General features: G+C 46.8%; 10 protein-coding genes across 10 annotated transcripts; 3 read left to right on the forward strand and 7 right to left on the reverse strand.

Annotated features, from left to right (window-relative positions):
- Positions 1-869: 869 nt before the first annotated feature.
- On the forward strand, positions 870-2,443 carry EYB26_000759 (uncharacterized protein; the record flags this gene model as incomplete). The annotated part of the gene is made up of 2 exons (XM_054260075.1): positions 870-1,025; positions 1,091-2,443. The coding sequence occupies 2 exons, from the start codon at positions 870-872 to the stop codon at positions 2,441-2,443; spliced, it is 1,509 nt and encodes a 502-aa protein (XP_054116050.1).
- A 980-nt stretch (positions 2,444-3,423) lies between these two features.
- EYB26_000760 (uncharacterized protein) lies at positions 3,424-5,432 on the forward strand (the record flags this gene model as incomplete). The annotated part of the gene is made up of 2 exons (XM_054260076.1): positions 3,424-4,058; positions 4,118-5,432. The coding sequence occupies 2 exons, from the start codon at positions 3,424-3,426 to the stop codon at positions 5,430-5,432; spliced, it is 1,950 nt and encodes a 649-aa protein (XP_054116051.1).
- A 441-nt stretch (positions 5,433-5,873) lies between these two features.
- Positions 5,874-7,052, forward strand: EYB26_000761 (uncharacterized protein; the record flags this gene model as incomplete). Its single annotated transcript, XM_054260077.1, has 3 exons — positions 5,874-6,017; positions 6,089-6,348; positions 6,407-7,052. 3 exons carry the CDS (start codon positions 5,874-5,876, stop codon positions 7,050-7,052), a joined length of 1,050 nt encoding a protein of 349 aa, XP_054116052.1.
- A 338-nt stretch (positions 7,053-7,390) lies between these two features.
- Positions 7,391-8,247, reverse strand: EYB26_000762 (uncharacterized protein; the record flags this gene model as incomplete). The annotated part of the gene is made up of 3 exons (XM_054260078.1): positions 7,391-7,917; positions 7,981-8,104; positions 8,155-8,247. The coding sequence occupies 3 exons, from the start codon at positions 8,245-8,247 to the stop codon at positions 7,391-7,393; spliced, it is 744 nt and encodes a 247-aa protein (XP_054116053.1).
- Positions 8,248-9,550: 1,303 nt separating this feature from the next.
- EYB26_000763 (uncharacterized protein) lies at positions 9,551-12,151 on the reverse strand (the record flags this gene model as incomplete). Its single annotated transcript, XM_054260079.1, has 1 exon — positions 9,551-12,151. The coding sequence occupies one exon, from the start codon at positions 12,149-12,151 to the stop codon at positions 9,551-9,553; it is 2,601 nt and encodes an 866-aa protein (XP_054116054.1).
- Positions 12,152-13,895: 1,744 nt separating this feature from the next.
- Positions 13,896-14,507, reverse strand: EYB26_000764 (uncharacterized protein; the record flags this gene model as incomplete). Its single annotated transcript, XM_054260080.1, has 3 exons — positions 13,896-14,219; positions 14,287-14,403; positions 14,481-14,507. The coding sequence occupies 3 exons, from the start codon at positions 14,505-14,507 to the stop codon at positions 13,896-13,898; spliced, it is 468 nt and encodes a 155-aa protein (XP_054116055.1).
- A 571-nt stretch (positions 14,508-15,078) lies between these two features.
- On the reverse strand, positions 15,079-15,769 carry EYB26_000765 (uncharacterized protein; the record flags this gene model as incomplete). The annotated part of the gene is made up of 3 exons (XM_054260081.1): positions 15,079-15,316; positions 15,377-15,461; positions 15,517-15,769. The coding sequence occupies 3 exons, from the start codon at positions 15,767-15,769 to the stop codon at positions 15,079-15,081; spliced, it is 576 nt and encodes a 191-aa protein (XP_054116056.1).
- A 1,397-nt stretch (positions 15,770-17,166) lies between these two features.
- Positions 17,167-17,943, reverse strand: EYB26_000766 (uncharacterized protein; the record flags this gene model as incomplete). The annotated part of the gene is made up of 4 exons (XM_054260082.1): positions 17,167-17,280; positions 17,334-17,405; positions 17,508-17,667; positions 17,726-17,943. 4 exons carry the CDS (start codon positions 17,941-17,943, stop codon positions 17,167-17,169), a joined length of 564 nt encoding a protein of 187 aa, XP_054116057.1.
- Positions 17,944-19,802: 1,859 nt separating this feature from the next.
- On the reverse strand, positions 19,803-20,901 carry EYB26_000767 (uncharacterized protein; the record flags this gene model as incomplete). Its single annotated transcript, XM_054260083.1, has 5 exons — positions 19,803-20,189; positions 20,256-20,468; positions 20,536-20,630; positions 20,763-20,825; positions 20,895-20,901. 5 exons carry the CDS (start codon positions 20,899-20,901, stop codon positions 19,803-19,805), a joined length of 765 nt encoding a protein of 254 aa, XP_054116058.1.
- Positions 20,902-24,885: 3,984 nt separating this feature from the next.
- EYB26_000768 (uncharacterized protein) lies at positions 24,886-26,112 on the reverse strand (the record flags this gene model as incomplete). The annotated part of the gene is made up of 1 exon (XM_054260084.1): positions 24,886-26,112. The coding sequence occupies one exon, from the start codon at positions 26,110-26,112 to the stop codon at positions 24,886-24,888; it is 1,227 nt and encodes a 408-aa protein (XP_054116059.1).
- Between the last annotated feature and the right edge of the window lie 371 nt (positions 26,113-26,483).

Here is a 26,483-nt window from a genome sequence, read left to right on the forward strand (position 1 = left end):
GTGAGGATGTCACAGTCAAACGATGTCGTGGAAAGGTGAGCGACGAAAATTCTTCAGAAGGTTGTCGAGTTAATTTCCTCCCACTTAGATCTTGTGTAGGAAACACTGAGAATGTCTACTAGACCAAAGTTGCTTGACAAGGAGACTACCAGGCCAGCTCTAGCGCCCTATGAGAGAGAATGATATGATGGAGAAGCGCGGTAAAGCCGCTTTCTTTGTCGGTTATTATGACAAGCATCCGTGTATGCGTGTCTCTAGTGTTTGTCTGGCATCAGGGCGCAAGGTTGTTTTAGCGTGTTTGTTTCGTCTTTCCCAATCGGGAAGCTGGTTGGAACTGAGTTGACCTATAAGAATTAGTACTCAAAAACACTTATTCTTTGCCAGCTACAAAGTCTAGCTCAACTCCACCAAGAGGTTGATGTCTGACGGGCACTAGAATATGGATACACATTGCTAGACCAATTTGAAGATACGATCAAGTGTCCTTCCATACTGATTAGTATGCAAATGTTTGGCCTGGGCTGAGCTGCTGCACTGTAGAACTCCCAATAGGATAAACGCTTCACAATACTGATTTTTAACTTCTCTACTGGCTAGAATTTGAGTCTAAGACTCCTTTGTTGACCGGAATAAGTGGTAATTAGATCGAAGAAGTTAAATATTGGCCCTGATTAGTTTTAATAGGAAGCAGCCAATGGGATCTAATCTGATAAGATCTAGCCTTATTATTGGTTTACTGTCACCAAGCTCCCGGGGAAGGACCGCGACTGGAACGGACATGGAAAATTATTCTACGATCACAAACAGAGCTTCATTCTTTTCGATATTCTGCCGATGCATCTAGAGCTAATAAATACCGAAACTCTGGAATGGACGCAGAAGGGCCAACCAGAGATTTGGGGCCATCATCTCCAGCGGAATTAATTCTTCAGCAGAAGACCGGAGCTTTGCAAGGACTTGGGCAACTGGGCGGGAACGATGGAGGGATCCTGTCCCAACTACTTAGCAACCCTTTTTTTACAGCGGTGAGTAGTCAGATGTATACCAATCCTTTTACTAGGTGATCAAACTGATATTTTTCGACTTATAGGGATTCGGTCTAGCTGGTCTAGGCACCGCCGCTGCACTCGCGCAAAGAGGCCTCAAGCATGGCGCCGCTCTCATCCGGCGCCGTATGCTCGTCGATGTCGAGATCAATGTCAAAGACGATTCATATCCATGGTTCTTACATTGGATGACCATATATCAACAATCCCAGCTCAACGGCGCTCGGTCGGTAGGAACGAAAGGTGGTGAGAAATTGGGTATAATCGAAACCTTACTTCGAAAATTCACTCCGGCGATGCGACAGCTTTCCATTCAGACACAGAAAGTTGAACATGCGAACGGCGCCATACAAACACAGTTTACATTGATACCGGGTCCGGGAAGGCATGTGTTGCGATATAAAAATGCTTTTGTCTTTGTGAATCGAGTGCGAGAGTCCTCGTCACGCGACCTTCAGTCAGGCCGGCCTTGGGAAACTGTCACGCTTACAACTTTATATGCGCATCGACATATATTCGAGGAAATGTTTACTGAAGCACATGCTGTGGCTGCGAAATCTCATGAGGGGAAAACACGGATATACAACAGCTGGGGTGCGGAATGGCAGCAATTTGGGCATCCCCGACGAAAGCGGCCGCTAGAGTCGGTTGTATTAGATGAGGGCATTAAAGAAAGGATTGTAGATGATGTGAAAGACTTTCTTGAAAGTGGCAGCTGGTATTACGATCGTGGAATTCCTTACCGCCGCGGCTACCTCCTACATGGCCCTCCCGGCAGCGGGAAGAGTTCGTTTATTCAGGCTCTAGCAGGAGAACTTGATTACGATATTGCAATCTTGAATTTAAGTGAGCGCGGCCTCACAGATGACCGACTCAACCATCTTTTGACTATCATACCGAATCGGACATTGGTTTTGCTTGAAGATGTTGACGCTGCCTTTTCTAATCGTCGAGTGCAGACCGATGAAGATGGCTACCGAGGCGCCAATGTAACGTTTTCTGGACTTTTGAATGCACTCGACGGAGTTGCAAGTGCAGAAGAGCGTATCATTTTCTTGACCACAAACTATGTTGATCGGCTCGACTCGGCGCTGGTTCGGCCAGGTCGCGTGGACATGACCGTCCGGCTGGGCGAGGCCACTCGGTATCAAGTTGCCGCATTATGGGATCGGTTCTATGGAGAATTTGACACCGACGGCATCTATAAGGAGAGATTTTTGGACCGTCTTGCCGAATTTGGGCTCATTGAGGACACGGATGGCAAGAAAGCGGACATGACCAAAACTGTCAGTACTGCTGCTCTCCAGGGCCTGTTCCTATTCAATAAGGGGGACATGGAAGGCGCAATCCGGACAGTGAAAGAGCTGGCCGAGTCCATGTACGATCAACAAGCATAAGTGCGTCACCGTGTATTTATTATGTGTATCCTACTATATAAGACTAAGAATCTGTGCCACAGAACGCTTTTTGTACATGTGACTGTTTTTGTATATGATGCAATTGATTTACTGCTACTACAGTAGATCAGAGTCCCAAGGCATGTATGTTTGATCACAAACAAAACAGAACACTGGTGCTGATTGGGTATGACACGAAAACGCGAGACTGCACGACAGCACGCTCCTCAACAGCAGCGAGTCAGCGATTGAAGCGATTTGAGGCTGTTTGGTGAGTGATTGGCTGTCTAAAATAAGAGCAGGCGTCTAAGGAAGCCATTTTGCCAAGCCATACCAGGAACAGTCGCGAAACAGCGCTCTGATTGGCTGGCCTCAATAAACACTTCAGCCAGTTAACCGCCGGCCTCACAACCCTGCTGTCCCTCAGTGAAGCCAATCAGCACCAGCATCTCGCCTTCAAGCGTCTAGTATGGCTGCATCACTGGCCCAATGCACTCTGCTTCGTGTTCTTCACATTTCTTGCACCTGTCACAAGGCAAGGACCCAGAAGCCTAGTCATGCCGTTGTTGATAGTGTGCCGACAACCTGGAATTCTTCAGGGCGGCCATTGGTTCTGCTGGACATCATGGCTGCATCTGCGTTTCTCGCTGCGGAGGTTCGAGCATGTCGACGCAATTCATAAGGCGAAGAAATCCCCTTGAGAAAGATGGTTCTCAATATCAGATATCCTTTTTCAGTAATTTTGGTGTTATTTATTTTCTTTTTCTTTTCTTTTTCCCTTGAACACTTGCTGTTCTGCATTTGTTAAGGCGTTGCAATTCCATACTACATTCGATAGACGCTGGCCGTATCGCTGATTTGTTGCATTGTTCCTCAAGTCTCGAAATTTATAGAGCTGGTCTCTTGATCGTATACCATTTGTTTCCGGTCTTTTGTTCTGGTTTATATTGTTTTATCGTTTCACCATATCCAAACCAACCATGACTGCAAAGGCTTCGTTTCAGCTTTTCCCGTCGCCGGCGAAGAACAAGAAGAATCCGTTCCGGACAATCCCAAGCAGAGAAGAAACAAGGAGTAATTCCCCAATTGTTCTTGATGTCGATGAAAGCATCAAGTCAGGAATCCAGACAGAATCGGTCATTATCAAGATCATCGAGGACACGAACACAGACACCATACAACCCCGGTTGACGGCTCTATCGAATACCTCGCCTTCAGAGACTATGCCAAACACAACGCAATTGAATCCAGAGCAACGTCAGAAGACTCCTATCTCTCCAGGAAAACCAATCAACTCGATGTTCCCGCAGTACAACCCTAACCTGCCGTTGAATAAGCAGTCTTACTTTCCTCAGAATAGAGATTCAGGCAACACATCTCAAGATGGTGCTAGCTCTACAGGCGGTGTTGCTCATGAACCACAACTCCCGCTTACAGAGGTCGATGCCGTTCTTGGACCCAAGACTGTACCTGCCAGCGTCTTTAACTTCCCTTCGGGGGCCCTCAGTCCTCGGGTGCAATTCTCGACTGCAGAAGATTTGGTAACACTATGGGAGTCTGCAAATGGACAGGAATTACAAGAAACTTTGGGGACATTCAACTTGCGTGCAGAGAGGTACATTTTCAAATCTCATAAACCTAGTATCCAGCCAGTCACTAACCACCCTGTAACAGGATCGACACTACTACTTTCACCTTCGGTAACCCTCAATTGCCATTCTACACTTTACACGCTAGTGTGGATGGGTTCTCGCTATTAAGAAACCATCCATTGAAACGAAACCGCGGCGTCCAAGTCATGGCTCTAGATTTTGAAAATCCATCTCGTCGCCAACCACCGAACGACGGACTGGTAACGGTCATCTTCTCAAAACTCGCAGCCATGCTTGCCGTCGAACAAGCTGCAGAACTCACCCGACATCATTCTCTGGCTCCATCCGAAGCGATGGAAGTAGAGACCAACGCAGTCAATCGTGCCGCGTCTCAAGAGTCATGCCGTCTGATTTGGAACGAACGGCAGCATCGATATGAACTCCAGCATCCATCTATACTCAAGCAACATTCACTCGCCTTAGTAGGCGATGACGGTAACCCACTCCCTCGAGTGCAGACGGCGAAACCTGGCATCCTGCATATTACTGTTTCTCTCACTGCAGAGAGGGAGAGCGAGCATTACCAACCGCCAGTCATCATGGTCACAAGCCCGCGGTCACCAAATAGCATTCAGGCAGGAGACATGGAAGCGACACCACGCACATCAACGTTACCGCAGGCAGATATGGACGAGCCCCTAGCCTCATTCGATCTTAACACCATGACTCTATCTATCTGTGCCGGACTTACTACAAGCATTATTCCATCTCTTTACGCGATCGACTCTTTGATTGCAGCCGTGCTTGCCGTCGCCGTCACGGATGAGGGCACTTACCCTGTACTTGCCAACACAGAACTGTACGTGCCCGGTCTAGATTCACCACGAACCCCGAGACAAATGCCGCAAATTCGTCGTAAAAGCCGACTCTTCCGCAATTCCATTGCTTCTACAGCTGCGAAAACGAATACCACATTTTCAGGAAAATACTTTGCCACGTTTGCCGAGCGCGAAGAAGCAGAAGAAGAAGCCAAACTCATGGCCCAAATTCACGCAGCGGAGTCTAAGGAACGAAACAAAAAGAAGAAGAAGAATACTGCCACGCCGGAGAAGAAAAAAGGCGGGATGTTCTCGTTTCTCGGTGGCAAGAAGAATCAAGACAAGCCAGAGGGCAAAACGAAGCAGATCATAGTCGAGGAATTCGACCTAGAGAAATACGGACATTTCGGTCAAGCATCAAGCAGAGAGGGCGAAGATTTACCTGGACCGGCCAAGATGTTGGTGAGCTTGTTGGTTTTCGGGCTGCAGATTGTTGTTACGTTGTTGTCTGCGGGTGTTAAATGTGCTGTTTGGATTGTGGTTAATGTGACTCGATGCGTGACGAGTGAGAAATTTTGATACCTTTAATTGTTAATTTTAGAATTGGATGCCCTGAATACATCACATCGCGAGACGATCATTTGATATGTATAGGGCTGGAGTTCGGCCATTTAGCGGTGTACGCGACGGTATGCATGGATGTAATATAATCTACTACTACAGAGTATGGCAATATATGTTCTGCCTAGGTACTCATTGGCCACACATAAAACATAGACTACCAACATGCAAACAGTAAGACAAAGATCAAAGAAGTCGGGAAAAATTGCAGGGGTTCGCATGCGGAGCAGATTAGCTAGGTAGCATTCTGAGACATCAGGCTGGCTAAGTTACTCTACATTATAGGAAATAACTAACTGAGGTAACTATGGTATACAGGAAAGCTGTTTCCTTATCTACCACTGTTCTGCGTCTCGACCGCAACCTCGCACGATACCGAATGTCGAGACAGCAGCCATAATGGCCCCAGATCCTGCCCATGTTTTCTACATCGTATCTTCAATTTTTGATGTTATATTTCTGTTGATATCTCCCATTAGATTATGGAAATTGCGTGGCTCGGCATTCAAAAACCCCCTAAGCTGGCAAGGACTCTGTAAGGCCGTTGGTACTCCTCGTTTTATCCATGGTTTTAATAGCACCTAGCCATGTCTAATACCACACATAATATCTAGGCTCTGGGGGTATTGCTCGCGGCCATATTGACCTTACGCTGGATTGAACTCTCAGGCCTAGTTGTTCAGCAAAAGGCCGGGTATCTAGGCGCACTGTGTCTGAGCCTGCTCCTACTTCAGGAGCAACGACTGTCTGATAGAGCCTCAGATCCTACTACGCTATACCTTCTCGCATCCACACTGTGCGACGTCATTATACTAGCTGCTCCATCCAGCATCTCCAGACATGTACACACCTCACGCACGATATTTTCTCGCAGGTTAGTCAATTCTCATGCTTCCCATTATTCAGACTCAATTGCTGACAAGACTTCTCAGTGGGAAAAGCACCCTACTTTCAACGCTTCTACGGCTCCTCGAGCTGGAGTCTGGCAATATCGAGCTAGATGGCGTTGATATCAAGACGGTGAAACTAGATCTTTTACGACAACGGTGCTTCATCGCTGTATCTCAAGACCCCTTGCTTTTGCCAAACGAGACCTTACGCTTCAACTTGGACCCGGATGGTTTAGTCACCGACGGCGCTCTTATTGATGCATTAACGGAGACGGGCCTATGGGCACGTTTCTTCGAGGGCAACCGATTATTGGATGAAGAGGGAGCCACTATCATCGATATATCAGAAGACTCTGATATACACCCGATCTTACATCGCAAACTCTCGCTGTCCCAGGACCTCTCCGTGGGGCAGTGTCAACTATTTGCACTTTGCAGGGCCCTTGTCAAGTCCAGGTTCTTACGGAGTGCTGGACTGAAGCCTGTCATTCTCCTGGATGAAGTCACATCCTCCCTTGATGCAGATACGGAAGCCACTGTCTATCAGATTGTTGGCAGTGAGTTTACCAAGAATGGTCACACTGTTATTATTGTTGCTCATAGACTGGTTGCCTTGGAGACGTACATGGAATCTGGGCGAGATGCTGTGGCACTAATAGCAGACGGTAGATTGCACGAGGTGATTTAAAACATAGGGCCGACCACATTCCAGCGCCTAGGGCAAGAGTAAAGCGTTATTGTTACTGAGTTGGGGTCCCAACATACAAATTCACAAAAAAAGACACTGGAATAGGATTGTCATTGAATCTATATTATTCTTCAAAGCTAAATAAGAACAAGTGTACTTGTCCTCCCATGAACATGATGTTCAACATTACACATTGACACACGAATTGAAACCCTTTGGAACCAAATAACCACATTGGAAAGACGCCGTCCCAGAACGCATCAAAAAGAAAACATGCTCATCGATATAAACAACCCCCCCTTTGCCGTTAAGATAACCGAAACCCACAATTGAACTTCTCACAAAGCAGCGAAAATACCAACAACACCGGCCAAAACACCACCTGCAACGACAGTCAAGCTAGGAATAGCCTGGCTACCAGCGCCCCTGAAGGTAGAGAATGAACTAGCATCAGTTGGGTTAGTGGCGCGAGAAGAGGATGCTGCAGTGGGAGAAGCCATGAGACCGTGGTGGGCAGCGGAGGAAGCGGAGGGCGTAGCCATCATGCTGGGAGCATGGGCATGACTGCTCTGAGCAGAGTTTCCAGAGGGAGTGTTGGAGCCGTGGGATGGTTTGCCGGGCATTTCGGACTCTTGATCCATTTCAGTGTCCGCAGCGTTGTTCGCAGAGGGGGCGTTAGGAGTTTTGGATTTGGTGTTGGGGCAGCTGCATGCATCTTGGCCAGCGGCCTCCTGGACACCATTCATACGGTTTGCTGATGTGGATGAGGGGGTTGCGAGACCCATGTGTACAACAGTGGCGGAGGGTAGTGTTGCACGACGCACTTTCTGTGTGCGGCATGCTTCAGTAGCCATGTTGTTGGTCACTGTATTGAGAATTAGAATTGAACAATCATTATCGTAATTGATGGGTCACGAGCTTAACGTACAGTCACTCTGTTCAGAACCACAGGCAGACTTTATCTCTTCCATGACTGCCTGGCGTGCGCCGTCAGAGCAGAGACAGGCAGCATCACCAGTGTTGCAGGTGGTGCTAGAAAGGAGAGTGCGCATCTACTTTCTGTCAGTGTTGCTCTTAAGCCAGTAGACCCAAATAGACTTACAGCACAGGCCGCAGCATCTTCCCTTGCGACAAGAGGGGAAGTGGCTGCAGTAGCAGCGGCGGCAAAAGCGATAAGAGTAACTAATGAACGCATCTTTGCTAACGAGTGTTGATCCGAAGTTTATAAAGTTAGGCTAGTAGGGAGCAAGTATCGATGGCAAGGAATCGCTTTTGTCAAAAGCTCTGGATGGGACTGAGTGTCGCACAAGTTCAAGAATTTCATGAAATTGATCGGGGTAGAACGGTCATTGATATAGACAGCATTGTTTTCCATCTATGCATCAGAGATCCATGCTCAATACCATAACGATGCTGGCATAGCGAACTAACCCAGCAACTGCCTTGGATCGAAACATACCAAATGATGGATAGAAACACTCAGCAAATTACAAGACTCGTTGGACTAGCAACACACGGCGTCACCCAGAGACAAATTTTCCAGATGGAATGTGTAGATGAGACGATCATTCTATGAAGCATGTTTGGTGATCGCATGTTGCTTGGACCAAAAGGGGCGAGTTAGGGTTTGCTCCGGAATGTGGCATCAATACAACAACTCAACACATCGCGCGCGTCGTGCAAATAAGATCGTCGACCATGACGAGATTCATGTGGCAGTGCGGATCATCATACAAAGATAGGGAGAAGCAAGAAACTTACCCCATTATTGAATCCCTTCGACAGTAGAAAATAAATTTAAGTTCAGGAAGAAGAATTATTGGCACTATGAAATTCTAGCTCAAAACACTTTGTGGCGGCGTTGACACATGTCGCTCTGGTATGGAATGTCAGATTGCGAATACACACCACACAGAGTCTTAAGTCATGGAAATAGCAACCAAACCGAGAGTGAGATTCGGAAAGCCCCTTTAATGGCCGTCATGGCGTCAATGTAAATGTAGACCAAGCACAAAAAGGATTGAAGATCTGACTTTGATTGACTGGCATGTTGCACCTTCTTTGGACAGAAGGGTACATCCATTCGATGCATGATGGCATTTCAGCAGCATGCACTACGCACTTAGAACACACCAGGGAAGATCCGTATATTAGGTTCCTTGATTGAGGGAATGTATTTGTCATAGATCAGATTGAAATTTATCCAACCGCCCGAAAGCATCGGCCGTCTTTCCAACTTTTCAAGAATAGAAAATGATAGCTCGAGCATCCACCAACCTCGTCTATCCATATCAGTAGCCCCCTGCAACAATTGTACAAGAGGTGTATCAAATATACATGTAAGAAATATCCCAAAGGAACAAAAAATCAACCAATAAGGGTATTAACGCCTATACGCTCAGATAGCTCATCCCAAGAGTATCATATGCAATGATGACACAAAGAATTGAAAGTAATCAAGGAACAGTAAATGATTCGATCGAAGGTTCGAAAATGGTCTAATTGAATGTATTCTTTTTGATAGCTCGCCAGCCATCTAATCGAGGAAGCGGGCTTCTGGCTCCGGTCCGTGTGGCTGGTCGATCCAGCGCTAAGCCTTTGCTCGTGAACAATGACAGCCGCGTCTTTTCCTGGCGAACAGCTTCTCTCCGCTGGTCACGTAACGCATCAATGCGCCCTTGGCCCATACGGTATTTCCGGCTCAAACTCTCATCCAGCAGTGCATTGGCATCCAGCAGCTTTTTTGGAATGGTTTGAACAATTTGGAAGACTTCCATCGGATCTGATACCGAAAGAATTTCTTTCTCGCCAGCTTTGAATATTCCCAACGCAACCCTAAAGAATGTCTTGGACCCCTCGTAAAAGAAGCAGTCCCAGACTCGCAAAGTCGTCTCTAACGGCAAACTACCAATAAAAATCGACATGAGCCAGTTAGTGAGACCGAGCGTGATGTCAGGCAATCGCATGTTGACAGTTAATGCCGGAGCCTTGCCCTTGGACGTTGTCGGCGTGGTTGTGACTAGTTTGGTGTAAACACCCGGTAGGTTGTCTCTCAAAAGGACCATCAAGATCCACATATCTACATTGGCGCCCTCAAGGCTGATCTCATGTGTGCCCGGAAACAACTCAGTGGTTATGATATGAAGCATCCAGAAAGCCTTCTCTTCTGGCAAGAAAAGAAGAAGCATGCCAGCGATGAAGTTTAGTGATTGTGTGTATCCAATACGAGGATTGTGAAGCGCAAATGCATAGAGTACCCTTCTGAGTGACCTGATCATCTGTGTTTCGACAATGACTGAGCTATGCTTGGGGATGTTGCCCCCTGCATTATCACCACTCACCTCAGCGGGCATCTCGGGTTTGAAGTGAACGTTATCAGGAAACGTTCGATAAAGGTCGCGCTCAATGTGCTCTTTGTCGGTGTTGATAGGTGAAGACATAGCCTGATGCACCAGTCTTGCGTAGTGCCCGGGATTCGGATGCATGTGTTGAAAGCCACCAGCGTAGTAGAACCAGGCGGCGCCTCGGTATTCGCTTGGAATACCTTTCCGAACGAACTTCTTGAGTGCATTCGATTTGGGAGGAAACGTGACAGGATTTTCGGACGGCAGCCCAGAAGAATCCATCAATTTGACCCATTTAAGCCGGCGAGTTTCAGCCAACGCCGCGTACGGCCGGTTCCAAGCTTCGAACTGCTCACGAGAAACGTGATGAGTGGCTTTGCGAAAGCCATAGCGGTCTCGGTCGTCAGTGCCTGGAAGAAAGGAAGGAGGCACTTTTCCTGCGACTCGCACTATGGTGGAATAACGCGGGCTAGGTATTGGTTGATTCGGGGCTGTAGTCGAATCCATTTTGACGGCCGCCGAGACATCGATTGAGAGGTTCTGAGGGGACAGTTGCCTGGACGCTTTCGATTTCGGCGAAGCAGTTGCGTCACTTGCCGGCTCTGCCGGTTCTACACTGGGTTGCGATGATCCAGCCGATCGCGATGGTGCAACTTCCTGATGTTCTTCAATTTTCTTGTCTGCTCCCTTGACAGTCTTTAGCGGATCTTGCGCCAATTCTTCATCTACCGGGTGATCATTTGAGAAACTGAAGCCACTTTGTCTTTGTTCGGAGAGTGGCTCTCGAGGTTCTGTTACTGGTTCTTCGGACCCATGAGTCAGCGAAGCGCCAGAAGTGTGCTTGGTAGGTGAGTATATATTTTCCGCGATAGCATCGAGCTCACCCCCGGGCGATACAAAATGAGTCGATACCGAGTCCTCCGGGATGTCGACAATATCATCGAGATACATGCCAATGGCATCCTCAACCGTCATGTCTTCGTCTTCGCCAAAATAACCGTTTGGGGTGTCTGGCGACATATCCGTGATGGAGCTACTTTTGGTCAAAATACTACTACGCTCCGTACCGCTCATTTGTTCGAAGCTCGAGTAGGATGTTTGACCCGAAGTCTGACTGGAACGTAGTGGGTCGTTATACTGCAAGAAATCAGGCGTCGTACGAGGAGGAAATCGGGGTGGCGGCCGGTTAAAGGCGCTCATGTCCGCATATTGGCGATCAGGGAGAGGCGAGCGACGTCTGCCATTCAGAGAAGAAGTGGACATGGAGATGCGTAAACCAGTTCGAGCTGGCCGCATTCGAGGCATCGTATTGATGCTTTGCGCAGTATCAGTCATCGGTAACGGCCAAGCGGCCTCTTGTTCTTCCTCATCCTGAGGGCTGGTTCGATTCGGAGTCTTTGCCGGGGGCGAGCTGGTAATTGGTAGTTCGTGGCGAGAGGACATGGGACCTGATACATGCGAATGTGAATAGGGCTCTTCATTGCGCGACGGACTGGTTTGAAAGGAGGTATCAGGGTTGTAGGAGAGTTGATCCAAGTTGGGCCGGGCCAGACGAGGACTGTAAGGAATGTACTTGGTCGTATTTGTAGGAGACGTGGGGGACACTGGATTCTGGTGGTGGCGATCGTATGATTCACTAGTGTTATTATTATTGTTGTCCAAGTTCAGGTGTGGCGGAGGGACACGACGGCGTTGAACGCCATCATCACCGGAGGTCGGATTGTCCAGGGGCAAACCCCCAAGCTGTGTGACCATGGCCACTGGAATACCCGGCGTTCTCGCTGTGCATTTGTTGTCTGACGATCTCTGAAGAAAATTATGATTGGGCGAGAGGCATACAATACGGTACTGTAGTAGACACACACCTAAAGCCCATTTGTCGACATGCGGGCAATCTGCGTATCTGAGTCGATTTATCGATAGCCTTCTGGAAATGGACGAGGTTGTTTGACCGTCTCGGTTCTTTTTCGTGTTTTTTTTTTTGTTTTAATTCGGACCAATGACGATTTCTTATTTCTTTTTTTATTCTTTCTCTAGCTTGAAAAAATGAAATAATCAATGCCAAGCTAGCAGTCGAGCTTCAATTGCGTGTGGGCGGAGAGACAAAAGGAGGGAATGAGCGAGCGGCGGGTTTGGGCAAGGAATGGAAGGAGACAACACCAGGTCTCAAAATATCGGCGTTTCGAGTTCAGAACAAGAGTTCGACAACGAGGCAGTCCATACCTGTAACGATGGACAGAAGAGAAGAGAAACAGAGCGACCAGGACCCGGCTGGGTTGGGGAGGGAGAGAGAAGAGCAGAGGTTGGGGAGAAAAGGAAAGAGTAATCATAACAAGAAAGAGGAAGTTGGTACGAAGTCGTTACTTGGTACGTACTCCGTAGCGCCGTACGATTACCGGCGGTATTAACGCGGGACCACCCGAAGCGCCCGAAATGATGGGTCGAATTAGCTCGCATTAGTAATTACCGTACTGGGTTACGCCTGAGTGCTTAAAGAACTTAACAGATCCTCTTATTGCTTGGCTCTTTTCTTCATGATGACAAGGTTACAGCATAAGTTGGACCAGTATAGAGCTCTATGGGTTCCTCGCATACTGTCACGGAGATGTCGACAGAACTGAAGTCATCCCAAGTGTTCAAATCTCCCCGAGCCAAATTTCATATCATCTACGAAACGCAGTAGTTTAGTACGAGGTCTGAGAGCCGCGATCCTCTCAGCGTCCACGACTCAACGGCCTTTTTTCCGACTGATCTAGTTGGCCATATACATCCTCGTACTGCTGACCTTCGTTTTTGACATGTCATTCTGTGTCATATTATATGTACATGCATGCTCCAACTAACAGTTGAATGATAGTCACGCCAATCGAAGTAGGCCACAGCCAGGTGGTATTGCCACTCCACACCTTCACCAAGTATGGTGGACCAAAAGGTCCATCTTAAGCGAATATCCAAACCTAGATTTATTATTACTCTGGTGTCTCCCAGCTGAAAAATACAAGGCTAACTTCGAGATCAGACTTATCAACCCACCCGTCAGATCTGACTCAAACCCCGGGATACCTTCTAAATAAAAATGTACACGACTTACTGAATCCGACCCTCGGCGGTTTCATATCGCGAGAAATAGATATTAAAAAAACAAAACAAAGAGAAAAAGCAAAGAGAAACGATCACTCGTACGTAGTTTCAATATGCTTCCAGCAAGGGCCTACATAGTACATATATATGCAAAGAGGTCTCAGCCTAAGAAGTATGACAGATAGACAACAAACACCGATCAGCCACCAGAATTGAATGACGGAAGAATCAAACCCAAACGCCCTGAAAATGATCAATGCGATCTCTGCTCTGTTCCTCTTTCTAGAATGCAGGAAACAGCTAAGCGCTATCCCATAACAAGCTGAAATAGACAAGCTAATTGGGATGGAGATGAAATCCAATAATCAAATACGCAAGAAACAGAAAATGAGGTACCAGAGAGTATCTAGTAGAAAGATCACTTCTCTTCCTGGGCATATCTCCTCGTCCAATCTCTCGCGACCTCCTCAAACCGCTTCCGATCATGTAAGTATTGCTCCGCGATCCGTCCCTCCACTGCATCGTCGGGCATGGGTTCAACCAGCAATTGTCTTGCGAATTCAAGCACAGCCGCAATGCGCGATGACGGTTTCCACTCGTCTGACTTGAGCATACCGAGACACATGGATCCTTTATCGTCGTTGGAGACGTTGGGGTGGTAGATTTTGGTGGCGAAGGAGACGGTGGGAGGTTTGAATGGGTACTCGTTGGGTAGTATTAGGTTGACGAGGAATGTGCCGCCCTGTTCATAGGTAAGTCAGTATATATATACACTTTCTTGGCCATCTCAAAAGCAAAGAGGAACGCACTTGGTATGGGGTACCTTCGGGACCCTTCATGGAAACTTTCCATTTGTACACATCTGATTCATCGGCAAGCTGGACTGAGATTCCAGTCGGCGGCGTTTCCATCAACTCAGCCAGCTCCTATATGCATCGAAAGCTAAGTCAGTTCGAATCAAGCAATGATGGTATTGCGACAGAAGTACGAAGACCAAACGTACCTTACTGATGCGCTTCATGCTACCCATGTTGTCGGTCTGAGTTTAGAGGGAAATAATAGAGCAGTGGGGAAAAGCAGATATAAAAAGTAGAAACTGAAAATGAAAGGTCGAGGTTCACGCTGAGGTTGTTGTGGTGGTAGGTCATGAGGGGAAGGAAGGTACTCGAGTCTACCTTTATCTTGGTGGGGTAGCTTGGGTAGCTTCGAGGTTTGGCCTGTCATCATATCATGCCTTGGTATCATACAGTACAAGAGTCTAACACACTGCCTAGCGGACAGATAGCAGCTATTCTAGAGCTGTCCAACAACAGATGATTCGCTCGTCTTTTTACATGCATTATTCTTCTATCCTTGCTAGAATCCGGTTACGTGCTTCAGACAGGTCACACGATCAGCATACAATATACCTTGGTACCTGGGCACTGACAGTTATTGTAGACCTTGCATGCTTACACTCAGCAAGTATAGATTCATGACCACGGGCCTCAATAATTTCTTATCCCAACAGACTTCGTTTCTACGAAATCAAAAAAATAAATAAATAACAAAATAAAATAAAATACAAGCGCCCGCAAAACCATGATGATGAAAAGGTAAAATCACTCCCTCTGCAATATAACCATCAACCCCATAACGCCCAATAAGACGGTTTTCAACCATGGATGCTCACTCAACATGATTGTGACATATCCCACACCAGGAATATACCCCCGAACACTACCGATAATATCCTCCTTGCGATCTAGGAAATCCTGTCCTCGAGCGTACAGTTCTGTGTCGTCGGCAAGGTTGTTGTCTCCTTTTGTGAGTAATTTCTGGGGAGCGACGGTGGGTAGTCTGTTAAGATCATTGTTAGTGTCATATCACAAGAATGACTGCCTGGACTAGAAAACATACCCGGCTTTCTTATTTTTAGCCTTAAGTTTCTTGTCTTCTTCGGTATATGATCGGACAACTCGGTGGACAATAGGAATATCTCTGCCTATAAAACAGGTCAGTCATCTCCATCCCAGCAATATTTCTTCGAGTATGCGTACCTCGAACGTTATAAACCACAATCTCTCCCACCTCAGTCCTCTCGGCCCGATTCCATAAAAACAGTAAATCTCCGCGCTGGAATGCCGGTTCCATAGATCCGGATAATACGACGACAATGGGACTGCTGGAATTCGACGCTATCGAGACGCCTTTCCATAGCATAAAGGCTGTGGAAAGAACGAGGGCGAAGTTGAGGACTTGGGCAATCGATTGTCGCGCATTGGACAGGTTGCCTCCGAGGGCGGACAACATTGTGATGTTTTTTTTTTGTTCTTTGTCGGTCAGTCGGGCGTTATAGTTGCATATTATTGGCAGGATGTTTTCATTGGTATATTCAGGAATTGGTTTGTTGAGACAGTTGTCGTTGTCGTTGTTGATTGTAGAATGTAGAAAGCTAGTGGAGAGGTGTCCTTGCGGAGGACCTCAGACAGCCCCGGTCAACCAATCAGCTGCCCCTATTCTGGATACATAGTATACCAAGCCATATTTGCTCATCTCGAGACATTTTTCAAAGCTATATCGATTTCTGACATCATAATCAAACGCAACAAAAATATTCTTTTTCAGCAGGGAGCAATCAAGTTCGGATTTAAACATATGCCAGTCGAATTATACCAATCCCTGGCGGGAAGGCTCATCCAGGAAACCAGGTTCTCAACAGTTTGACCTCTGGTTTCGCCGAATCGCGCTATAAAGCATCAACTAATACTCTAATTGAGATTCCGCCAATTAGCACAGCACGAGCAATTGCTAATAAGTTGAGACTGGCCTCATCGCGATGCAGGAGTCAGGAGTCTATTTGGTCTCGTAGTAAACGATGGTGGCGGATAACAGCTGAAAAGAAAACGGTTCGACACACTCACAACCCAATCAGAGCTCCAGGAATTGCAAACCGCGATGCGACAGCTTAGCCCTAACTTGAACTAGTTAAGCACCACTGACTAGTCGTCTAGCGCGATGATAGTCTAAATTCTGTTTTCTTGACCTCCACCATCCACCGGGGTATCCACGCTGATCGTTACAGGGCTTCCGGTTCAGCTGGGCTTGGGTAGTTCTATGGTTCGTGGGTGGATCAGTCAATTAATTGATTGCTACTCCGTACTCTGCGTACGTACCGGGTCCTACTGAGGTTAAGAGCCTTGAAACGATTGAAGACAGGACCCATACTGAAGAGGCTTCGGCAATGCCGACTGTGGTTGAGTAGAGAGGTCTGATGGAGCATCATCCGGCTGCTCGGATTTGAGATTAATTGGTCATTGTCGCGTGCAACAAGCCCGAACCGCGGTGGGAAGCATTCCGAGAACTCGTATAGCATTGCTGTTTATAGATCACAAGGATGAATACATCGATTGAGCTTAAAGGATTATTTTATTATCCTAGCATAACGAGTAGCGCCAGCACTGCCGGCTATGCATGGTTCACCGTCTATCCAGACACGCTTTTCATCAAATGCAGTAGATGAGTAGAAACAAAAAGTAGATCCCATCAAAGAACTGTTGCTCCGTCAAATGCAATTTATGCCAAATGTATCAAACATCCCAGCCCCCCTTCCCTCTTTGGAATCAACATGATCATGGGGGGAAGGGAGGGCAAAGTGCAAACAAGAACAGAGAAAAATAAAAGAGGGTATCAATGAACATCATCTAGAGTCATGTAGCACTTCGCATCCACAAATAAAAGTTGTCATGCCCTGCATGATTCCTAGGAATGGCGAATGGTAAATATAGAAACCGTCGCAAAAAGAAAAAACAAAGCATCAGTGCCTAGAATTGTTAGTCCAAAGTTGAATCGCCGCCAGCGGAGGATCTTCAGATACCCAGAGACCAGCTCTTAAATCAGCTTGTCGAAGATCTGAAAAGATAGTGTGATCGGTGACGCTGTCCAATTCCTGTGATGGTGATTAGCCCTAAAACAATCCTCTTATAACCGCGCCAACCGTGGTTTTTAGAGAAAAAGAAAAGGGAGGGGTCGCGGTCGAAAAAGAACATACTTGGCGTAGCAATTGATCAATCTCTCGTAATTGAGAACTGTACCCCTTGGATACACGTGAAATGAGCTCATTGCGATTAAGGACCCATCTCTTTGCGGCCGCAACGCGAAGATAGATCTTGTGAGCTTGGAATCGACGGACACTTGCATCGAGAATAACCCTATACAGCTTAATTAGTATTTTTAAGGCTTCCGACAGGCAGCGATGAGAAAACGCACTGGCGCAGTTGAGCCTTTTCCATTTCAGGATCACTCCCCTGATCTTCAATAGGCATGCTCGCGAACCCCGTGGCCAACAGCCGCTGTGCTGACGCTGAGCTCTGTGCCAGAACTCGATATCCCTCATGTTGCGCATTCCCCATTGACACGGAAGCCAATTGCTGCGAGATGTGAAGTTGGAGCGTCCGATAGTCATTAATCAATTCCGCGACTCTCATTGCTCGTGCATCGTTTACTATAAACCGAAGACAAAGACTCAAATCAGACATATGAACAACGATTTTAATCCAATGCTGAAGTCGAGTCTAGATCTTCTTTTTTTGTGTTTTACTCTTTTGGGAAAGGGGCAGGCACGTACAGCCGTCAGCCATATCTCTCGATGGCTTTTTGAACCGAGCAAACACACGCAACGGTTGAATGGCTGTTTAGGTAGGCAGTAGTAAAAAAAGGATAGACGCAATTGATTGAAAGAGAAAAAGCAGAAGAGAATGTATAAAAGAAAGACGAATGCCAATTGCTTATTGTATAAAGTTCAAAGCCAAAAAGCCATCCATTGAGCTAACCTTTCATCCGACCGATGGACGAATTTCTGCCTTTTAAGTAGTAGAAAAGCAAAATATACAAGGTCTCTCCTCCTTCCAGTGGAAATAAAGCCTACCTGTAACCAAGATCAATTGATGTGTGCACTTGTGGACAGGTGAACCGTACTAGTTAGTGTAGGGTTGGTTGAGCCAATCGACGCAAGCTATGGCATCGCAAGAGATTATCCGAGCTTTTGGATCTTGTCGGAAATCTGGGATAGTTCTAAGTGGATTTTGCTTTTGTTTTTTTCTCTTTCGGAACATGCCTTTTTGTTTTTGGCTCCCCTCCTTTTTCCGTTCGTGGCTGGCCAATTGTCGTTAGTGTAGGGAGAGGTGTTGAGCAGAGGGGAGTATGCCAGGGGATCGGATAAAGAGTTTGATCAGCCAGCCATAAGATTTCCATGCGGTACAGGATGTGCATACATGTAAATCATACTCTCAGTCTGATACTACTACTCGTGTCCATGACAGCTGTAGATGGATCTCCAACATCAATCACGGTGCTTCCGCCGGTGCTCCCGCTGCTCGGCAGTAGCAGGAACAGCCAACAGCAGCCAGCTTCCTAAACGGTCTGGTTGAGTTTCAGGGTGGATAAAAACAGTAACACATTGCACCGTAGCGGCCTGATCCAGATTGTCTATCCGTATTCATCTATCGTTATGGTTCATCACCGCCAGTGCATGCACGCCACCTCGCTCCCAGCTCTGATGGGCATGGGGCAGGGTAGTGGTCGCGGCCACTGAGGGGTAGGGACATGTCAGGATGGGTGCAGATGAGGGTCCAGATCGGGGCAGGCTAGCAGGATAACGATGAATCCGTGTTTAGGCCATTTTATGGGGATGGGCGTCGATGTGACTGAGGAATAAACGTGGGAAAAGAAAAGAAACAAACATTGGAGACGCGATGGAGCCGAGATGTACGGCCAATCACAGGCCGGGGCCGCGCCCAAGCCACGAATTTAGCGTTGACCCAACTTGGCTGGTGTCACAGCCCAAGCTGAAACTGGAGCCGCGCCTTGCCGCATTGGGACACTAACCTGTGTGGCTGATGCTCCGCTGTGGCAAATGTCGCTTTTGTTGAACTTCGACTATCGGTAATAGTACTCCGTACTATCATAGTTGCTACATAATAGTACTACCGACACTCCATCCAACACTACTACTAAGCGGCCCTACTCCTGCACCGCTCGCGTATTCTTTCGCATCATTCCGAACGAGGCGCGCCTGAATGAGTCGTATACACCCCGCCCCATACTCAATGGTTACAAACAGTTCGGCGTGGCTAGGCTCAAGCAGACAATAGCTGTGTCGTGCGGATTCCATGTCCAAAGATCCCCGCCCTAACGTTACTCCTGTTGTCGGTATTCCATCGCGATCCAAGTTTCAACGGCCATAAGTCTCAACGGGCATGCAAAGGTATGTCTGGTAGGAACTCTTTATGTGTTGTGGCTTGCAAAGACTAGACAAATGGGACATGAGAATACATTCTAAAATTCTTCAATCCTTCTCCGCAATGGCCTGCAGCCGTTCATCAATCTCTTCCTCGCTTAATGCCCGGAATGCAACATCTGTACCCTCCTCGCCATCAAGCCGGGGCCCGCCAACAATGCCAATTTCCAACTCATTCTTCTTGAAGTCAACGCTGAGAACGTTGCTCAAGGCTGTGATTCCGAGCTCGACCACTTCTTCCCAGTCACCTTCAGCATAATCCTTGTTCTTCAGCTTCTTCTCGAGAAAGTTCACTGCCTCCTGTTGCTTGGGGCCAGATGCAGTGGCCTTGTATCCAGCGAAATATCCTGCTGGGTCGCATTTGTACACCTCGGGTCCTTTTTCGTCATCTACCGAGATTAGAGTAATGGCAACACCGAGTGGACGCATGTAAGCCTATAGACGTAAGTAATGTCAGCCAGGTGATCTATTAGAGCCGCACATATGCAATGTAACTCGTACCCGTTGCGTGTAGACTTGGTTGATATTGGCCAAACGCTTCGCCAATACATCACAAGGCATTTCATATCCGTATTTATACCTGAATTCAGCAGCCTCACCACGTGCACGGTCAACGCATGCCCGGGCATCGGCTATGGATCCTGTCATGACACATCCAACGGAAGGCGAGATTTTGAAGATGTGGGAGACTGAAGACGGTTCGATCAATTTGTCCTGCAAGTTGATGCTTCTATTAGCTGCCCTGCACTGGCTGATCGGTAGACGTCGTAATCCAACTTACAGGAACCTTCTTTTGTGATAGGACAACGGCACAGTTCTTGCCACGAACACCGATGGACGTTATGTTTGCTGCTGTAATCGCTTTGAATGCATATTCTGTAATGAGATTGTATCGTCAGCTGATTGACTTGATTCTGCGGAGCTTCGCTCGGGAATGGATGAAAAGGACCGTCCGGAGTTCGACTGGACGTGCTGAATACGGGGGAGGGGGGGATGTAAACCACTAACCAACTTGATATAGACGACCCGTATCAGAGAAGATGGTAATATGTCGGTCGTAGCCTGCGCTTCCTGTTGCAAGGGTTCGTTAGATCCAAGCTCCAAGACTGAACGGATAGCTGGAGGATACGGGATTCTAACCTGACATGGTGATGGTCGATAATCGTTAACCTGTAGTATTTTCCTTTCAATATGCAAGCCGCTGAGAAGTACCCTATCACAAAAATTCGAGATAAAGCCTAGAAGGATGAGTTGAAGTTGGATGAAGTTGGGTTGTGTGTGTTCAAGGAAGCTGCCTGAGCTTGACAGGCCCATACCATGCACTAGCTCCAGCTCATTCTGCCACCCATACTCCACCGCCTTTGATCTCGTTCCTCCTGCCAAGACATCACATCTTCCAAGCTCTAACCTTCTAGATTCTTTACAAATATCTATCACTCTAGCATAATTTTACTTGCATTTACCCCTGGTTTATAGTCGTTCTTCAGAAAGAAGGTCTTCTTTCATGTATTAATCAATCCGTGGCTGCTTTTTGCGGTCTTTTCTTTCCACGATCACAAATCACGACGGGTCAGGCTATTCAAAGTGGTTCGGGTTGACGAAGTAGATAGATACTTCTGCTCATGGCCAATCATAACCAATAAAACAGGCAAGTGGCCGATGAAAACTAGTAATACGAAAATATCGCTGGAGGTATCGTTGGCACATGTGGGAGGAGAATTCTACAGAGACTCAAGCAGGCAATCTCTCCCTTGGGATATTTATATAATTCATATGGCGTGAACACTATCATACGAGGTTCGATCCTCCTAATACAATGTCCGATTTCCTTTTCCCCTATGCCTTTTTTCAGTACCTCGTTCCAGATTGCCTGGTGAGATGATGTTAGCTCGAGCCATGGACTAATATCAGAGATGATTAGTCTTATGTTAAGAGTATATGTCAACTGGTTGGAACAAACTAGGTCCGATATCGAGAAGATGCCTGGCCTGGGCACCCATACTACATGGATGATCTAGCATAGTATAATATAGTTACCAAAATTGATCGGCACTGGACGCGAGTCAATCTGCCAATGGATATATAAAATAGTTCCTTGTTTTTCACGAATATGAACTAGATAGCAAATGTTTCTATAGACCAAGCCGAATACGATTCTATATAGGGGGTTTTATTATAGGTCAAGAACAAAGCACGCATCTATATGGCATACGTCAGCGGATTACACGCAGCATCTAGTTATATGCTTTACTATTTTCAATTGATATTCTACCTATTATCTAGTGACAGCAGACCAAGGGACTTATAGATAAGAATTCGCCGTGCCAAACCATTGATCCAAATGCGTCAAGAGGCGAATTGCTGTACGCCTCGTAAACTACAACTCCCAGGCAATCCATAGTATCGTTAGCATTCACAGAGCTTGTCGGAGGCTACAAGTATCAAGTCATGGCTCCTTGAACCCGGCCTGCCAACTAAAGTTAGACCGGCAGGTGACCCTTCATTTCGGCACCATTGAAAGCTGGCCGCGATGGGGAAAACGCCAAACATTAGCATATTCGTCATATGCCAATCATAATGCCTTGTATGGTCCGGATGAATCTATTTCCAGTGAATTGATGTGATTCCACCGGTTTATTCCGCAAGATAACAAACCATTTTTGAGACCATCACGAAACCTGTTATTTCCGCCCATTGTTGTCTAGAGACGGGAGTTCCGGGGTGGTAGGGTCAGCCTAGGCTCAAAGGGACGAATTCGGCGAACGACCTGAGTCATTGACTGACTGACTAGTTCGTAGCCATGACTACATACAACTTAGACAGACTTCCAAATGCCGACTCATGCATATCGGGCGGATACCTAGACTTACGCGTTGGTGCTACTTACTAAGTAGCACCAACAGGGACTAGGGCTTTAACTAGTCACGTTTTTTCTGGAGGCTGGCACTGACAACTAAATGACCAACCACTACTCTGGAAAGGGATGTACATTGTGCTCTCCGAAATGTCTAGTTCATGAAGGGCGACTTAATCTTCCCAGTAGATTCCTTCTGGCGCATGTCTGCATATCCCTGCTAGAAGTAGCATCAAGCCATACGTACTTCGTAGGACTGGAATTTCTTTTTCGAAAGGAAAATATTTGGTAGGTAGTGACTGCTACTGATAGGCTGGTGTCAAAGCACTTCTGACACCTTCGTACATGGATAATAAATAATCATTTATCCATACTGCCTGGTATTTAGCACACTTGTGGATGCATATCTCGTCATTCAAGGTCGTCGATTGATATCAGTTGTACCTACATATGTATTATCTACAACCCAATCTCCGATATTTAAGCCGATCGCAATTCTCTGGCTATAATATGTAAATCCTAGAACGATTGAGACGAATCGCTCAATTGCAACCTGGTCTCCGAGGTGCCTGCGTACCGCGCCATCCGTGTAGTCTAGTAGGGATGCTAGGTGGGCAATATCAGCTTCTGATCGGAGCTCTCCTTGGCTCATTCAACAACGGCATATGTCGTACCATACGCCAAGCACGGTATTAGTAGCTTAGTCTTCATAATATGCTTGCTAAGAAGCCATGGACGTGGATCATTCCCTTGAGAGAGGACTTCCCTCATCAGTTGAAGGATCAAATGTGATATTAAGGGACAAACTGCGTCACATATAGTTAACTACTGATTAGTGATTACTAAGGGGTAATTAGGGTTCGCAAACATTAGCCTTCCGGACCTTGTTCCATAAAAGGTATTCCGAGAGTTAGAGCCCAGAAATGATTGAATCCATCCTGATCCACAAGGCTGTCGAACGAAATCACCACTCCGGAGTATACCCGCCTACCCTAAACAAGCCCATGAGTCCATGTGCTCACTGTCGGATGTAAGTCTTAAGCCCTCCGTGCCCATTCTATTAAGTTCCGGTCCATTGGCTCTCTATCTGGGTTTAACCTTTTTAACCTTTTCAATCTCTTCTATCTCGAAATATACACGGTACATACCAACTTATCACATTCGGTTTCTATAAAGGCCCTAACTATCCTCTCTTGTTCACAGCCTTCCCTACTACCAATCTCCCGAGTCAAACATACACCATGGTAGCATTAAGCCTTATACCATTACCTGTCTCCGCTGAGACGTCGACTCCCACGAACGCCGAGACGCGGTTCTCTTCCAGTATCCCCCAGCACCAGTATGATCACCACCAATATCAAAACGTCTATCAACATCAACCACCACAGTATCAAAATCAACATCAATACGCGCCGTCGATACAACAAACAGATTATTCATATGCACGAGAAAACACAGTGATACCACATCTTTCGCCCACACAGTCCAAAGCCATGAACGAGTTAGTCTCTTACCAGCGTTGTTGGGAGGCAATCCACCAACGGACAATAAAACAACTCGAGTGGGTCAAAGGTTGGTGGCCATTCACTTCCTCTGTTCCAACCATGTGGTCGATTTTCCCATGACTGACTTGATTGCTTTCCCAGATGCCGAAAAGGGGCTATATACCTCTGCTGAACTCCAAAGTATGCTTTGTGATTCTTTCCGCGCCAAACCTATGCCTTGAAAATTCATCAGGACATTGCAAATAACCCAGAAGAAAAAGAACGGCTAGCGAGTGAAAGTAGATGGGCGCTCGTTCAAATATATCAATACACCCTGCAACAAAGAATGACCGGCTCGCTATGGGCAGCCAAAACCGCCAGTGAGATGCCTAACTCCATCAACCATATTCACCATGACACCTTACCTATTGGCTCTCGTCGTTACGCGAAAGTGATGATCAGATGGTGAAACCGAATGTGTCCCATGTGAAGAGGACAAGATCGATACCACCCCATGCCTACGTCTAAGATCTCGACCCATACCAGCATTCCGTTCAACACGACTGGAGTAGGGCTGTCCTTAATATTACCGGACCTCAAGTCGAATAATAGCAAAAGCTGAGGTTCAAACGGAGACATAATATGGACAATTTTAAGGGGGCTTGGTGCATAGAAAGGGCATTATGTCCCACATGTAATATTTTGTGTACTCTTCAATTGTACATATGAAAGCCCGCAATACTCCTAACAGAATGCTATCTGGAATGTAATCATCCATGTAAATATGTGCAGCTCAATCACTGTCCGAATCAGAACTCTCGCTGCTGCTCGAAATATCCACAATCATTGTTCGATTCTTTCTCTTCTTCCTTGCCGGCGCTTTCTGTTTGGCTTCCTTCTTCATATTGGATGCTGCAGCTTCCGTGGGCTCCGACTCTGTTTCTGCTGACTTCTCCTGCTTACTTGTTGCAGAAGAGTATTTGCCTATTCTACCTGATACAGTCCACAAGACCATCTCGGCTCGTTTGCGGTATTCAAGCCTGGTCCAAACGTTGGCATCGACTTCGCCGTTTTCATTGTCATCCCCAGCGGGTGCAGTCAGGGTGACACCTTCATTCAGATCCTTGACACCTCCATTCAAGTTTCCCTTGAACCGATACACCGCGTCGCCATATTGTTCTCTCCATGAATCGGGCAAAGCAGGTAATTTAGCAATACCCTTGGTCTCTTCTGTACTCGTAATTTCGTCTCCTTCTGATGAAGCAGTAGTATGCTTCTCGTCAAATTTTATGACATCCTGTGCACCTTTACGAAGTCGTGTTCTTGCGCCTTCACTCTTCAATCCTTTCAAATACGCCAATAGCGCTGGATTATATTCAGACGGAACATGCTCCAGAGAGAATACATGTTTAAGGAGCTGCGCTTCACGGATTTTCTGGAATTTCCACGATGCACGGTCGTGGTAATATTGCGACAAATAGGCGATAATAGACTTGTCTACTGAGTCTGTTGTGGATTTATCCCCTTCGCTCGTAGTAGTACTCGTCTCGCCGTCCTTTCGCCGCTGTTCGCGTTTCTCTCTTTTTTCTTTCTTTCTTCTTTCGCGACTTTGCTTTTCATTATCCGCCGTGTTTTCATCGTCATGGTCATCTGTTTTCGTGTCTTTGCCAGTAGCACCATTTATTTCATCCTTGTTCTCGATTGTTTGAATGTCAACCTTATCCGCGAAAGAGACCGACTTTCTCTTCTTGCGTGACCTTATCTCTGTTCCGGCATCTTCTTCCGCGTTGTTGCCCTTCTCCTCTTCGTGGTGTTGTTTCTCTTCATTGGCGTCGTCGTCGTCTCGTGATCGCTTCTTGGATTTCTTTTTCGGCTTCCTCTCACTCTTGTCCTTCACTAAATCGTCCGCATCCTGGATAGTATCCGTATCCTTCTTGGCCTCTTTGAGCTTTCTTTTCTCGTCTTTCTTTTTCGCCTTGAGCTCGCTCGCGCCGAGGGCGTGCTTGCTTTCGACGGACATGTCGTCTCGAGTTCCCGGCCGGTCGCTCGCTCGACACTTCTTATTGGCAGTCGAAAATTGATACAATTGTTTTATGTGTCAAGAAAGAAAGTCGAAATTCTTGAAAGAAGAGCAACCTGTCAGAAATAGAGGGACAGATTGTAGAGAAAGTCGAGTAGTTTGAAGTGGAGATTGACTGCCAAAACTTTTTGTCCGAAACTTTTTTTAAGCTTGGGATTGTTCTCCACATGCCTGAAGCTAATCCGACCCAATCGATTGGTCGAGACGACGTACAACAACTAACTAACTTATACTATGATGCAGTACTACGTATACTCCGTAGTAATTTTGAATTTTTGATTGAAGTCCATACTTCTACTACTGCTGCTTCT

This window comes from Talaromyces marneffei, chromosome 1 (assembly GCF_009556855.1).
Source record: "Talaromyces marneffei chromosome 1, complete sequence".
Classification (NCBI taxonomy): Eukaryota; Fungi; Ascomycota; class Eurotiomycetes; order Eurotiales; family Trichocomaceae; genus Talaromyces; species Talaromyces marneffei.